The sequence below is a fragment of the Crocodylus porosus genome, unplaced genomic scaffold (genome assembly GCF_001723895.1).
Source record: "Crocodylus porosus isolate Cpor-Errol unplaced genomic scaffold, CroPor_comp1, whole genome shotgun sequence".
Taxonomy (NCBI): Eukaryota; Metazoa; Chordata; order Crocodylia; family Crocodylidae; genus Crocodylus; species Crocodylus porosus.
The window spans coordinates 50,696,827-50,712,218 of NW_017728907.1; the positions used below are offsets into that span (position 1 = coordinate 50,696,827).

The 15,392-nt window shown below is 43.5% G+C and overlaps 2 protein-coding genes across 3 annotated transcripts in view; both read right to left on the reverse strand.

Annotated features, from left to right (window-relative positions):
• The window catches only part of AGBL4 (ATP/GTP binding protein like 4), a 1,420,095-nt gene that overhangs the window by 517,641 nt on the left and 887,062 nt on the right, over positions 1–15,392 (reverse strand). The gene's annotated exons all lie outside the window — the stretch shown is intronic.
• BEND5 (BEN domain containing 5) overlaps positions 1–15,392 on the reverse strand; it is a 39,050-nt gene that overhangs the window by 4,344 nt on the left and 19,314 nt on the right. For both annotated transcript variants that reach the window (XM_019531393.1, XM_019531394.1), the window contains 2 exons: positions 7,249–7,397; positions 814–1,027 (listed from right to left, as the gene is read on the reverse strand). In XM_019531393.1, the coding sequence (XP_019386938.1) occupies positions 814–1,027; positions 7,249–7,397 (363 nt within the window). The remainder of the gene's footprint in view (positions 1–813; positions 1,028–7,248; positions 7,398–15,392) is intronic.

Here is a 15,392-nt window from a genome sequence, read left to right on the forward strand (position 1 = left end):
CTGAAGCTGCTGAAGGAACTTTAGAGGGCACAGCACTTCTTAGCCATAGTGGAATTTGGTCAGGACATACTAGCTAACAACTTAATCTTGGGAAATAGTTTACCAGGAATTGGCTCAGTTCTGGCATAAGGACAAACCTGTAGAACCACAGAAGACAGTTAGAAGGGAATGTAAAATGCAAGCAAGAAGATGCATGAAGACTGAACTTCATAATGTATTTACAATAAAGGAAAAGCCCTGCTCTTTCTCAGCAACATGTGTGTAAACCTGAGTATCACCACGACTTCTCTTGACAAAATAGGGTCAGTAATCTACATTTTTGGTCAAAATCTATCTTAAGTCTAGCTGCTGCTATTTAACTTCCTCTGGTGCAAATGGGGAGGGGGAAACAAGGCTGTTTTTCATCTCCCCTTCAACCATGCATACTTTATACAGAAATGAAAAGGAGTTTTTTCCCATACAAACGTTGTGAAATAAGCGACGCTTGTCAAAAGAGTGTACATTTAGAGGGAACAAAGGCCAGTAAGTTAAATAATTTTCCTGAAAGCTTGCTGTCCTCAAAACCCATCCTACCTAAAGTCTGCCTGCTGGGAAGTGATGAACACCCTGACCAACCTCTGGCATCAGCCTGCAGAAAAAGGTCCTTTAGGCATTGCACCTTGTCCAGCTATTAAAGCCTCCCCTGCTCTTTTGGGGACAATATGCTTTCAAAAGTAGCTTTTATTAAAAGTTTTTAGTGATGGGAAGACGCATTTTGCTGCTCAGTTCTGGGTTTAAACTCCATAGCACAGAACTAGTTTTCAAGGAACTTACCTCTGACGATACTTAATTTGTGAGGTGAGAGAGGTGGCTTGGGAACTGCATCTTTCTTTTTTTTGGTTGCAACTCCTGTGACACTTCTGTTCTTAAGAACATCTGTTCCCCAAATCATAACCGCTAGATTTTTTGTGTACTTTGAATCTCCTTGTGTTACTTGCAGCTGGTGCCATTTCTCCTCATCTACCCAGATTCCACTGCCAAGATGGACCTAGAAGGTAGTAATGACAATAATCACAACTTTGCATTTATAGTATATAGTGCATAACCATATCCAAGTGCTGTATGAACAGTAGTATTAGGTACTATAATAATAGTAATTAGGGTTGAGCAAAAACTCTAATCCTGAACCCTTTCCAACTTTGTGGGCCAGGAAGTTCAAGTCAGCCTCTTATATTATACAGTTCACTTCCTTCTTTGTTTTTCCAGTCCTCTTAGTCTACTCATATGTTATAAACCCTCCCCTGAAAGATTATGATAAAAGAAACAGATATTAGAGGGGAAAAAGACAACCCATCAAATCCAGTGCTATATTTTATCTACATTTAAGGTGCCAATATTAAACATTTTCACCAATTCAGACTATTCTTTCTTGTTCATCCTTACTTATGGTCTGCTGCAGGGCAGTAGAAATGCCATTCTACAGAATTTTGTGGGGTTAGATATGGTCCGGTACGATTCTCTTCTGTGATGGAGAAACTCCTCTCTCTGTCCCAGAGAATGGAAAGCATTTCAAAATAAAGACAGAAGAGGCTGCAGCATTTATGAAAAATGTTGCACAAGGATGCAAATAGATACGGGGAAAATAGATGCATATGGATACAAGTCAGCAACATGCGTCAGTATAACCTGAGTGTGAAGAAATTGTTCTATCCTTAGAATTAGTACACAAGCTTCTCTTTTGCAAAGAGAATAAAATTTATTCTAATCACCCTTTGAGAGGTGTTGAGGAGGGAAGTACATTATGAGCCAAATTCCATTCCTGCTGACAGAACTCAGATTGAAGTAAGCTGGAGACCCCCAGTGTTCAAATTACTGGCATCAGAGGGAAAGAGATAAGCTTGAGCCCCCTGAACGACCTTTAACTAACTACAGGTTAACTATAAACCTTCTGAGCCCGAAACAGTTTGGACATTCCAAAATGCCACAAACTGCATCTTGACGTTTGTCCTTTCCTACTACCTACCATGGAATACTGCTGTGTTGGAGAACTGCAACAATATTTTTGCAAAACAGTAAAAGGAGAATGGGAGTGTGTATGTTTCCTCACTTGTAATTCTCAAAGAGTACAAAATCCCAAGTTACAGAGGATAAAGTGTTGTTATATCCAAGAGTCAGGTTTCACAATATTCATTGAGAAAAAGGCTTCTTAACTTTTACATTCTAAAAGAAAGTGTTTGCCTTCCCATGACAGACAAACCCCAAGCAAACAGCCTAATGGTAAAGCTAATCAACGTTGTTTTTAACATTTTTCTCATTCATATAAACATTTTATCAATGCTACTAGTAAAGGATCTGCCCAGAACCTACATAAGTAACTATTATTTATGCAAATAACTCTATTGATTTAACTGAATACTGCCCAAAGATACTTTTTAAAATTATATAAAGCCCAATTCCACAGCTTTTATTTAACCAAATTTCTGTTTTATTTTAACAGGAGTTTTTGTTGAGCTACGACTGCAGGCTACAGTCTAAAAACAATTTTTACTATGACAGCATGCTTAAGTTGTAAGTAACATTGTTTAAAACCTTAATAGAAGAAATGTCAACACTCTAGTTACCAATTACTATATGGCAATCAAGCAAAGAGTCTCGCTTTGCTAAAGGCTTGAAGACATGAAGCAAACTGCCTCTTCTGAGTAGATTTCTTGATAATTATATGTAGATGAAAAGGCTGCTCACAAGCATGTACACTATTTACATTGTTTTGAATACATTAAAATATTCTAATCATGAGCAGTTATTTTAAAGAATGTGACCATACAGGTGGAGAAAAATGTTAGACAGATAAGCAGATTACAGAATCCCTGTGACAGCTATACATTCTCTCTCCTTGTCCTTCTCCATTGCTGAGTCTCTTTATAATTAATTTAAAAAAAGAATAGGTTCTTTTGGCTCCACCTTCACATTCTGTAAGACAACTCCCGTCACAGTCAGCAGCCAGAGCTCAGTGGTTGATCCGATTACAGGATTCGTTTGGCCTTTTCAAATGAATACCAGTAACTATCCCTAAAAAATGAATACAATGCAGTTTAGAATATTTCAAGGAGATTTTAACTAATGAAAGATTAGTAGCATTCTGAGAGTACTGAGCTCTAGATTTGAATAAAACCAGAATGCCTCCTTTGATTAGAAAGCTAAGTGCTATGTACACCATGGTACAGCAAAATGTTCCACACTACCATGCAGATTCGTTTATAATATAGGTGTCTTGGTCTCTTTAGTCTCTTCAAAGACCATAAAGTATATCAATTATGCATTAGCTTTATTTAAAGTTGTAACAAATATTTTTAAAAGATGTGCATTTCAATCTGACTGTCCCTATTGTGAGGACTCTTAATTTATTTCAAGGAAAAGTTATGCAAATAAATATCTGTGGTCACAGCAGACTATTTGACCACAGGAGTTCTATGTTCTCTTTTCTATTTCCAGCTCTGTTACTAGCTTGCTGTGTAATGTTAAGCAATTAACGTAATCCCTCGTGTCTCAGTTTACCCCTCTGTAAAACGGGTGTGATGATACTCACCTACTGCTCTCAGAAGTATGTGAAACCTAATACTCCACCGTTTTGAAAGTATTTTGTGATCCCTGAATCAAAAGCACCACAGGCGAGATTGTCTGCCCACTGAAGCTAATGGGAGTTTTGCCACTGATTTCAGTGGCTGTAGGATGTAGCTCCAAGCATGAAATAAGAACAAGCAAAAATAAACTCAGCGCCAGAACACCACAGTGACAGCAACAATGCACATCTGAGATGCATATTTTTCATAAATGCCACAGGCTCTTCTTTCCTTATTTTGAAATGCTGTCTATTCTATGGGGCAGACAGAGAAGGGTCTGCAACACGGGAGAGAATCCTACCCAGATCAAATTCAACTCCATTAAAACAGCAACTCTACTGCCCTGTAGGTCATGATTAAGGATAAACAAAATAGTTTTAATTGATGAAAACGTGCAATATTGGCACCTTAAATGCCTCACCAAAAACTGCTTGTAGTTTTGGCAATGGAAATAGTCTGAACCCCAAGGAATATGTACGTGCATAATGAATGGTACAGAGTTTTTAGTATTGGTTGAAACTACAGATTAAACTGCTTCTCTGACAGAATCACCAAAGAGTTGATAAAAATGGCGCACAGGTTTCTATGGGAGAAGGGCTTAAAAAAGACTATATCCAATAGTACAAAACATCTCCTGCTCCATCTAATAGAAATATATGGGCAGAACAAAAGGTGAGCTCTGTGACATACATTACATTTTTGCTAGCAATGATGGGAAACCTACTGACAAATCACAGGGAATAAAGCTTATTTTATGAAGTATAACTGGAAAGATACATGAGCCAATTACCTGTAAAATTCTGACTTTTTTTTGTCAAATAGGTACTGTGTAATGGGAGACCTGTGGCCTTATTACCAAGTTAGGGAGGAAAAAGGAAGTCTGCACCTTTAAAAGAGTGAGTGCCAGCTGGGGCCTACTTCCTTTTCAGATTATATAACTCCTGCAACAGACTGAGTGTGTCCAGTCACCTGGAGGAAGGAGCCTGGCATCAAGCTGGGAAGACAGTAAGGAATGCTGTGAGGAATGGGACACAGAAAAGGCTGTGCCATGTGGGACCGATTCTGGGAAAGACTGCAAAGGGCAGCGGTCCTGGGAGAGGGGACTACCCTCATCAAGTATGTGGGCTCATTTAGGTTTGAGAACTGCGATCTCTTGAGTTAGAAAAAGACATCAGGGGCATAAACTACAATAAGTCCCGAGGCATGGGGTGGCTGTAAGCAGCATAGGCAGGCTGCAACTGTATAACAAGAAAGTGCAGTCAGGAAAGGTAAGACAAGGCTACTGGGGTTGTGAGTAGCAGCCCTACTGGGGATTATCAGGATAGCAGAAGTAGTGTTGAGCAATGGTCCCTCTAAGGTGTAGTGGTCCGTCAGCACGTTGTCTCGATCCATGAGCAGCTTAGAGGGAACAATGATGCCTGCTGTGCTTGCTGGGGGTCCCAAAGCTAGGCATGCCCGGGAAGAAAGGCTGTTCCAGGAAGCCGGCTACTAGGCTTCTCCTCCTAAGGGATGGAACTTACAGCTCAGGAGTCTGGCTGCATGAACCGTTGCTGCCTTCCAGTCACCTTGCATTTGCTTTTCTGGGCACCCAGGATCAGGCACAGGGAAAAAGAGAAGGAAAATGTGCAGCAGCCTAGAAAGCTAGGGAGCCTTTTGTCTGGCTACTGCCCATGCTCAGGCAGATTTCTCTCTCTCCAACACAGCATTGGACAGAAAGAGGCTGCAAAGATCCCAGCCCCCCACCTCCCACCCCAAGAGAGCCTGGAGCTGATGATGAAAGTTACAGGACCTGGCAGGTCAGCCAGTGGGCTCAGCGCACCTCTGAGGCAACGCTCATGTGAGCCTTGGTAAAACACGACTGTGTCCCCGGAGACCTGCCTCCCACCTTCCTGGGACCAGCTGCACGTGGCTGTGCCTCCGCCATGATGTTCTGCTCAGCGCGGGCTGCTTGGGCTCATCTAGAGCAGCTGGGCAGTCCCCTGTGCCAAACCCTGCCAAGAGGGCTCACAGCTCCCTACAGGGACTGTCAGAAATCCATAATCCAAAAGATCAGGCACTTTCAAACTGGCAATCCAGACTGGGCGTGCACGGGTATATCAGTGTGCCCGCCCCTCTCCACTTCTACAGAAGCCTGTGGCCAAGTTGGGGCAGGTGCATAACATTAAAAGGTTACTGCACAGCAAGATTTTTTCTTGTGTGTGGTTGCGCATGCACGCAGCTTAGAGGGAAGGTTGGTCTTTAGTGGATTAGGGCTGTATCTCTGAGAGCACACTCTGGGTGCAACAAACTAGAGCCTGAGTAATAGAGAGAGCTGGGAGCCCTAAGAGTGGTCCAGAGGCCTAGCAAGTCAGAGGTAGAGTATAATAGGCAGGAACCCTGGGAAAAGCACGAAGCTTGACTACTGATGGAGAGTGCAGGACCCCAAGAACACAATACAGCATGTGGAAAGCCTGAGAGTGGACTGCAGATGTAGTGGGCTACCAGTCCAAAGAAAGGACTCTCTTTGGAGAGTGGACCCTATGATGTGAGAAAGCAAGGAACCAGAGCAGATGTCTTCTAACCTGGCCTGAGGGCCTAAACCATTTATAACATCAAAGATGCAACAGGTGAGATGCCATGCATCCAAACAGTCTAGGAGTCAGACCAGCAGCGGTGAGCCTTAGGGAGCAGAGCTGAGTTTAAGGGTCCCATTGCCCAAGCTATCCCACTGTCATTACTTCAGCTTCACATTCAAGGAACAAATGAAAATACTGCTGTAATCACTAAGTGTTGCTCTTACAATGTAATGTAATGTAATGTAAAGCATGTTTTGTTGCAATTTTATGTTAATAATTATTAGGGCCCAGAGAGGCACATGGAACCTCAAACAAACCGTTTTCTGCAGAGTTCTCCAACTGTGGCATTGAATGCACATACATCCAAAGATTGGGGATTTTTATTGGCAGTTCTTCTATGAGAAGTGCTTTTTGCAAGAGAAACAAAACGTTAATTTAATGATAATGGCAATAACTATAAAACTAGATCTGGGTAGAAGAATAGACAATCTGTTGGGCATGTGCAAGTCTGAAAACATGCATCTGAGAGGTTCTGTCAACTGCAGCTAAATAGTTCTTCACCCAGAGCACAAAAACTCCTGGCTCCACTGAAGTTAATGGCAGAATTCCTACCAAAGTCAACACGGCCAACATTTTTATCCTTGGCTTGAAAAAAAATGTCTGACTGATCTCAAATGCAACCCAATCACTTAGGACCTCTGCAGTCAAACTCCAAAAACCTAAATGCACTAAATGATCCTTTTAAAACAGAATATTTCTGTTAAACAGACTGATTTGATATTATAATGTGGATTCTTGCATTTAGTATGATTTCAGGGGATTTAAGTGCATGGTGTATTTAAATTCATGCACGTTGTATAGATGTGTACATTTATTGTCTACCTCTGCTTTCCTGAAGTAACTTGATCACTCTTAACAATCAGTTCCAAAAACTGTACCTATCTTTTTTCCCAGTGATACTACCTTATTTTGTGAGAATTTCATGAAAAAAGTAAAATACTAGCAGCTTATAGTAAAGGCTCCAAAGTCATGTGCATTTGGCATGAAGTCTACTTTGTATCCAACTGAAGAAGTGCATTTAACTTGTTAAATACCTTTCCATTCTCAAGAATATACTTGTCCATTACTGGGACGGGGGCTGGAAAATAAGTTGATGTATTTGCTTCCTCGCTGTATGTCTTCTGTACCTCAGGCTCAGGCTCAATTGATTCTGGTTTTCCTTTTTCAAGCTCAATGGCAGGACCTAGGCAGTTAAGAAAAAAGATCTGTCTGCTGTCCCAAAGAATGTGAAAATTCATCATTTTACTACCCAGTGGTCAGCACGTTAGTCACGTTCATTTTAGAAGGGGAATGATCCAAACTTAAACACTGCCTCAGAATACCCCCAAGTAAAATCTGGATCCATATTGTAAACACTCAGAACTAAACAACAATGCTTAAAAATAAAGATAAGTGTATATCTGGGCAGAACAAAGAATACCAGCAAGACAGTTTCAATCCCACCCCCCTCCCCCCACTTACAAGAACTCAGTTGAATGTAGAAACCGAAAGCAACAGCAGTGGTTCCCCAAAGCATAATTATTATCATGTAGTCTTTGGAAATAGTGATGTGACGCTACAGGATTTTTCATGGGTGAAAAAATTAAAATTCAAAACACTAAAATATATCTCCCTTTAAGAAGAAACATATATAGTCACAAGGGGCATTTTTTAAACATACACCAGGTGCTTTAAGTAAAAGCACTCGCGCGTCACGTGTATCCGTGTCCCCACACTGAAAAATGGTGGTGAGGCACTTTGAACTGAAGCTCATCAAACATGTTTTAGTTCAAAACGCCCCACTGCTATTTTTTCAGCATGGGGACAGTGATACACATGATGCAGAAGGCTGTCAGAGCAAATCAATTCCCATGCTCTGGCAGACTCGATTAATCAAGTCTGCTCCAACGCCTTGGATTTCCAGCGCAACAGAACAGGCTCCCCGCATGTCTATAGGAGCCTAATGAGCATGCAGATACAGTCCAGAAAAGGAGGCAGATTGGAGATACCTCTGCTAAAATGCATGAATTGATGAAGCATTCAGCACAATTTTTTAAGAAAAACTAAATTAGAATTCTGATTGCCCAATCCATCAGCTCCACTGATTTTTTTAAAAAAATTATTTTAATGTAATCAACAAAAATTAAGCACAGTTTAAACAATGGAGAATTGCTAACCAGATGTTTGAGGTTTCTAAGGAAGATAATTATTTTATCAGTGGCGCCAGATTTTCAGAAATTGCTTTATTTTCCAGCTCAGCTACTACAAAGTGATCCTAAAAGGATAGAAAAACAATACAGTTTGTGAATTGGACTTTAAAATTTCATTAATTTATAAATGTTACATCACCAGTAAATACAGATCAGGGCCCAAAATCTATAAGCAGAGTCATGTAAACAGACCCTTGGGCACCTAGGGAACTGCCATTAAAGCTACTGTGGGTCTGCACAAGGAAAGTGGTTTGCAAATACAATCTCAGTTCCAAAAGTAATCACCTATTCCCTAGAACCACACAAATAGCTCTCACGTTCCCTAGACCTAACGTATGATGGATTAAAAATGGAATGATTCAGCATTGCATAGTCCAATCTATGCCTTGAATAAATTACAGAAAAAATGAGTCAATAACCCTTCACTCTGGCAATGAATCAGCAGCTCTACCTCATTTTTTGTACATGTACACCAAGTCCTGTCATGCTCAAACCTGGTAAGTCAGTTTAGGGCATCAGTTTACAGCCACAGAGCTGCTGGTGCATTGGAAAAAATAAATCAGTCTCTTGGATTACACCTCTTGGACATTCTCTGTATCTGAAATGATTATGATATAGTTTATTCTTTATGCTGTGCAACATCGGCCTGAAAGTTTATTATGCAATAATTCCCCCCATGTGGCTAAACTATGCCAGTATGTGACACAAATGGTATAGTTATTCTGCACTTGGGTAGCAAGCAACATGATGAGTTCACTGTCAGCTGAAAAAATCTAAAAGGACCAACAGTTTTTTAGGTAACTCTATTTTAGTGACAAAAAATAAGCTTTTCTAGGAAGAATGGGACCAATAGAGAATCTCCTGGAAGACAGCATTTCTGCACCGTAACTTCAAAACAGTGATCACAGACACCTGTCAGAACATACACACCAAGCCCCTGTAACACCCAAGTAGACTGAATAGTTCCATTTAAAACTGAGAAAACTGAGTTCAGATGTAGATCGGTGGCAATACACTCCTGTATGGGTGGATGTGGTAAAAATGTCTGGTCTCCTTCCAAATGTCTTCCTGACACCACACCTGAAAAAGCAGGGTGCAGTTACACAGCTACTCTAGGCAGACATGGTTCTTTGGGTAGATGCGTTATCTTTTATTAGACTCACTAATAAACTGGAAAAAATTGTTCTTTACAAGCTTTTGGGTACAAACACTCTCCCTCTGCCTAAAGAAAGATGTTTGTACCTGAAAGCTTGCACAGAACAATTTTTTTCCAGCTATTTAGTGGGTCTAATAAAAGATATCACATCTATCTAAAGGACCTTGTCTGCCTATGTCCTTTTTTGGACCAATATAGCTACAACCAACACCCAAAAACAGCGGCTCTAGAGCACTTAACTACCTTGAGGCAAACTCAAACGGCAGCCTTTGTTCAGGGAGCACAAACAGAGTGCTCCTCTGGATGTACATACCCCTGTAATTTGGAAGAAAATTCAGGGAGTGGAAAAATATGTAAGCAAAATTCCTTTCTTCCTAGAATGAAACGTGTCTATGTTTAAACAGTACTTGGAGGTCTTTTAACTGTTTGTTTATAACCAATATATTGACACAGCTGGGATCTGGTTTTGAGATTTCCCCAAAGACTAGCTGGTAAAAGTTCACCATGGCAGCAGCTCGCAGAAGCCACAAATATGGATTTTAACTGATGCTTTACTGCTTGAAAACCACCAACACAAAGCCTGAAAAATGTTCTCTCTTATGCCATAAAAGTTTGGTGTTTGTCTTTCTCCTGAACATAAAGCTGCATTTAACTAGATAGGCTTCACAGTTCCTTTCACTAACTACTGAAGACTGCATTTTCAGCACAGCATGTTGTGAATTAGACATGCAACTCGCGTTATTGCTTTATGGCTAATGGGAGCTGCGTGCCTAATTTGCCACGCGCCACTCTTTAAATTTACTTTTCAAGTTTCTCTCCCGTTGCAGCTTTCTGTGCTTTATTTTGTATTTAAAAGAGGAAAAGGCATTAGGTGGGAGAAACACATTAGCCATTCCTGGGAGGGCTCAAATATGTGAAGATTATTTAAAACATAGTAAGGATGCAAAAGAAAAGGGAATAGGCAGACAAGGGTCTACACCAGGGGTGGGCAAAATGCAGCCTGCCAGGCCATTCTACCTGGCCTGCGGGACCCCTAAAAAATTTAGAAAATTAATATTAATCTGCCCTGGGCTGCTTGCCATGCGGCCCTTGATGGCTTGCCAAAACTCAGTAAGCGGCCCTCTGCCCAAAATAACTGCCCACCCCTTGTCTACACCCTTAGACCAACACCGCTACAACCTACACCCCTGTAAAGAAAAGGAAAGAAACCTTTCCAGTTCACCAAGAAATCCTGTTTTTTGTTTAATGGGGCTTTTCAGAATTTACTGACTGGGCACCAGGGAACCTCAGATGCAACATCAACAGGGACAACGGCTTCCACGATCCTTTCATAATGCCTTGATCACCTCATTCATTCAGGAAGGTTTTCCAGGCTACATATAGCTCCTTGAATGTGTGGTAAAACTGGTTCCCCAGGATCCACTAGAATTGGAATGAAAACATTTGTGAATGTGGGGAATTTGTGTCTTCTGCACAGTTCAGCTCCCACTGCCACTTGCTACCGGGACTCTTTGGGTGCAAATGCTCGTAACAGGCTAGACCACTTTAAACGCAGTTTAAGCCACAAGTATTCAGATGTACAAACCAGTTTACAATATTTTCAACCTCCTAGAATGTCTCAAAAATCAACATAGATAAACAGGTATTACTGTGAACCTGTTCGGTGTTACGGGCACACACCAAGTTTTCTGTGCTGTGGAGTCTGGTCAGTCTCCCAGGCTAAGTACAAAGGTTCAAAAAGCCTGAGGCAAAAATCAATTCAATCTCTGCAGGTTTTTTTAAGCGGTGCAGACTGAACCGACAACAAGCTGAAGGTACGTTCAGTGTTCGGGTGGCCAAGATGAGCAGAAGCCTACGCTGGCTCAGGCCAGGAGCCTGGGAGCACTCCTAGGGCTGCTGAACCCAGACCAGTGATAGCTCAGGCCTGATTGTCTGCTGATAACAGGTGGGGGCATGTGTCCAGCAGCCAATTTCTCCCCAGGCCCTGCCTCTAAGGGAGGGAGAAACGCATCCTAGGCCTGCACTGATGCCCACACCAACCAGCCACAGTCTGCGCAGCTTGGGGAAAGCCCCCACTGCGGGGTGGTTTTTCACCCCCCCACCCCAGCCCAGAGCTGAGCTGGGATTGCTCCAGGCCTGTCCCTTCCCAAGTCTCTGCCTCTGGAAACACACACCCCCTTGCACCAGCCCTCCCAGCCAAGGTCTGCCCAGCACAGGGGGCTTTTTGAGACTCCATGGCTTGAAGCCAGGCTCAGATCACTCCAGCCCTGCCCCTTCCCCAGTCATCCGTCTCCGAGGGGAGGATAGGGCGTGGAAACGCTCCCACTCCTGGCCTGGGAACAGACCCCCCAGCCAAGGTCTGCCCAGTGTGCGAGAAAGCCCCCCCGCAACTGGGAGCCAGGCTGAGACTCCCCCAGGCCCACCTCCTCTCCAGCTGTCCATCCCTGAAAGGGGGGAGGGGCATCTCAACCAAGCTCCCAGCTGCAGGGAGGGGCAGGCTTTCCTCCCATGCCAGGCAGACCCCAGCTGGGGGTCTGGTGTGGGAGGGGATGTGCATTCAGCGAGGAGGGGCAAAAAGCCCCACAATGGATGCTTTCTCTTCCACCAGACCCCAGGTAGGGAAACAGTGCAGGGTGGGAGCTGGACAGCTGGGAAAAGGGCAGGGATGGGGTGATCCCAGGCTGGCTCTAGATCCAGCCACCCCACTCCCCACCCCATAGGTACTTAACACTGGGCAAACTCCAGCTGGAGGGTGGGGATTTGGTGCCAGGGGAAGTGGGAGGGTGTCCACCCCTCCCACACAAACAACTGCAGATGTGGTGGACCTGAGCTGATCCCAGCCTAGTTTGCTGGGCTGTGGGGGAGAGGGGAGAACAGGAAGGCAGGAGCAATAAACTTCCTCTGCCAGGACATTTTCTCCCCTTGCTTTACTGACTGGGACTAGAAGGCCCAGTTCATTCCTCTGCCTCCCATCCTACCAGGCTGACAGGCAGGAAGCAGAGGTTTTATTGCCTCCGCTCTGTGACTGCCAAGAGTGGGGCCAGCCCTGCTCCACTGGAGCAGACAGCACAGCCCAGGATTGCAAAGCTCCCTAGGATGTTGGGGGACTCTGAGTTAACTTGACTTGAGGGAATCTAGGACAGAAGTTCCATAAACTGGTTTAACCTAAATCAGTTAAGTCTGATACTACATCCATCCAGGTTTATCTTAAACCGATTTCGGCCATTTTGAAAGCAGTTTATGCACACTGAACTTCTGTTTTCTTACGTTTAAGTTGGTTTCTGATCACTGGTTTATGTGTGACTTCTGTCCCCAGCCCCAGGCATCCCTTAGTGCACCACCATCTTCATCCCCTCCCCTGCTCCACCCCTCCAAACACAACACAGCAACTGGCTGTGGGGAACAGGAGGCTGATCTGGGGGAACAGGAGGCTGCCTGGAACCCTGTTTCTGCATGCCCAGGGCTGGGTACTTTGCAGCTCCCTACTATGTTTGTCTCACGCTGCAGCTTTAAAAGAGCACCTTCCTCAAAAGCCTTTCAGTTGCTGGCAATGGTCCCTACTTCACAGCATCTCAAGCTGATTTGGGGCAAGGGTAGAAAGGCAGCTGGTAGGAGTGGATGGGAGAGACTTCCTAAACTCCTGCCTCTGGGTTCCTGGGGAAGACCGAGGGGCTATGCTTTTAAACAGTGCTTTCCCCAAAGCTACTCATCAGTTTCTTCCCATTCATGACAACTGAGTGACAGTTTCCTTCCATTCAGGAGCAATGGTCTCAAGTTGCAGCAAGAGAAGTTTAGGTTGGATATCAGCAAAAATCTCTCACAAGGAGAGTAGTGAAGCACTGGAACACGTTACTCAGAGAGATTCTCCATTCTTGGAGATTTTTAGGACCAGGGTAGACAAAGCCTTGGCTGGGAGGATATAATTGGGGCTGATCGTGCTTAGAGGAAGGCTAATTTCAGATTCTGTGAACTGATCAGGCTTTGTGGCATGCCAGACTGATATGGACTGGTAAACACCCATCAATTACTGGGTAAGTGAAAACAGAGCCACTGCACAATGAACAGTCAGTATGCCAGAATGACTGTCAACGTGAACTGGAGCAAACACAGACTCATAAAAGCTTCTGCCCACACACTCTTTCATACACATATGAGTGTGCACACACACACACACACACTCATTTCTATCTATAAACACACACTTTAGTTAGTCTATAATGGTACATATCTATCCTGCCTTTTGACTGACTTCAAACTAACAGGGCAACATGCCCCCTTCTCAATGTGAATTAGCCCAGTATTGCTGGCAATGCAAATTAACTGAGTGACTTTCAAACACCCACGTACCCATCTGAGCACACCTCCCTCCATGCTCCCCTCTCAGATTAACTTGGGATATCATGGACCAGGCAATGAAAGTATCTGTGTAGTTTTTGTATGGAAAGTTCTTTTATCACTGCTGCAGGAAATGGAAACCTTGGACAGCCCACAGGAGCACTCATTCATTCCCCTGGGAATGCAGAATCCATCTGCTTCACCCACCTGGACTCCTTCTCCTCCACCCCAATTCAGCCTGGGACCACTGCTGGCAACTGTGTCAGCACAGCAGGTTCCACTGCTGACAACTGAATGTAATAAGCAACTCTGGGGCAAGTGTTCTTTAAAAGCTGCAAAAGCTGTCAACCCCAGCCCACCAGGAATCCAGGAAAAAAAAAAGGGTTTAGTTGGTCCCCCTTCCCTCCCCCTGCCCCCACAAACCCTTGGCACTGTCATTCAGGTTATCACCATGCAGATTTCAGTAATGGTCTTTATTGAATGAAATTGCTCTTTATTACACACAATGTTAATGAGAAAGGGAACAAAAACTCCAATTTCAGGCAATTAATGTCTTCTTCCTTGGCATCCCACGGATCAAAGTCTTTCTCCCCTGTTTAAGGAATCCTGGGGAAACTCAGGGCACTCACTGGTGCCAGGCATGCCTGGCTGGGTACGCACTACCACCCCTCTGATGGCAGTTTGAAAGCAGTGCGATGTCTAAAAGGTGATCATTCTACATGCAAACATGCTGACACCTTTGACAGGGCACAAGTGCACCCTTTTATCATCAAGAGTCCCACAGAATCCAGAAGGAAGCTAACTGGGAACTCTCTGACGTGCTGTAGTTCTCAGTCAGTGCTGCACCAGAGTATCCATTCCCGAACCTGTTTCCACTTAGGGATGGGGACATGGCTCAAAAAAAAAAAAAAAAAAAAAATCAATACTTCCTCATCTACACAGTTGGGATAATTATTCCTTACTTTGGGCATCTAGGCAATGTAACCTATGCTAGCCTCAGGCAACTCTTCCCTAAGCTGGAAGCTCAAGAATGACGGAGCTCTAACCAGGTCTGGGATGAGCCCAGACCACTAGACTCAGTGGAAGCTAAGCAAAACAGGGGATGGAGGTAGATAACCTATCTTCTGTTTTAATACAATATTAAGAATTAAGTATACAGCATGAAAAAGTGCATCAGGCAGAGAGAATGTTTTAGAGCTGTACATTGTTCTAATAAGGGATGTGCAGCCTCCTGGATACAGTTCTAATGTTTCTAGCATGATCTTCTCCTGAGTAGATATAAACAATGAGACTAAATTATTCAAGGCTTACCCGACAGGAAACAGGTCACCTGGAGACTGCTTTTTACTATTCAAATTGATACATGTTGTGACCTACACTATAATTAAAGCAGAGCCTCGAGTGGGGAAAAGTCAACAATTTAACCCACCAGATCATGTAATCCCTTACACAGTAAGAGCAAAAGCATGCCCAATGCAGTGTATGAGACAAAGGGGTG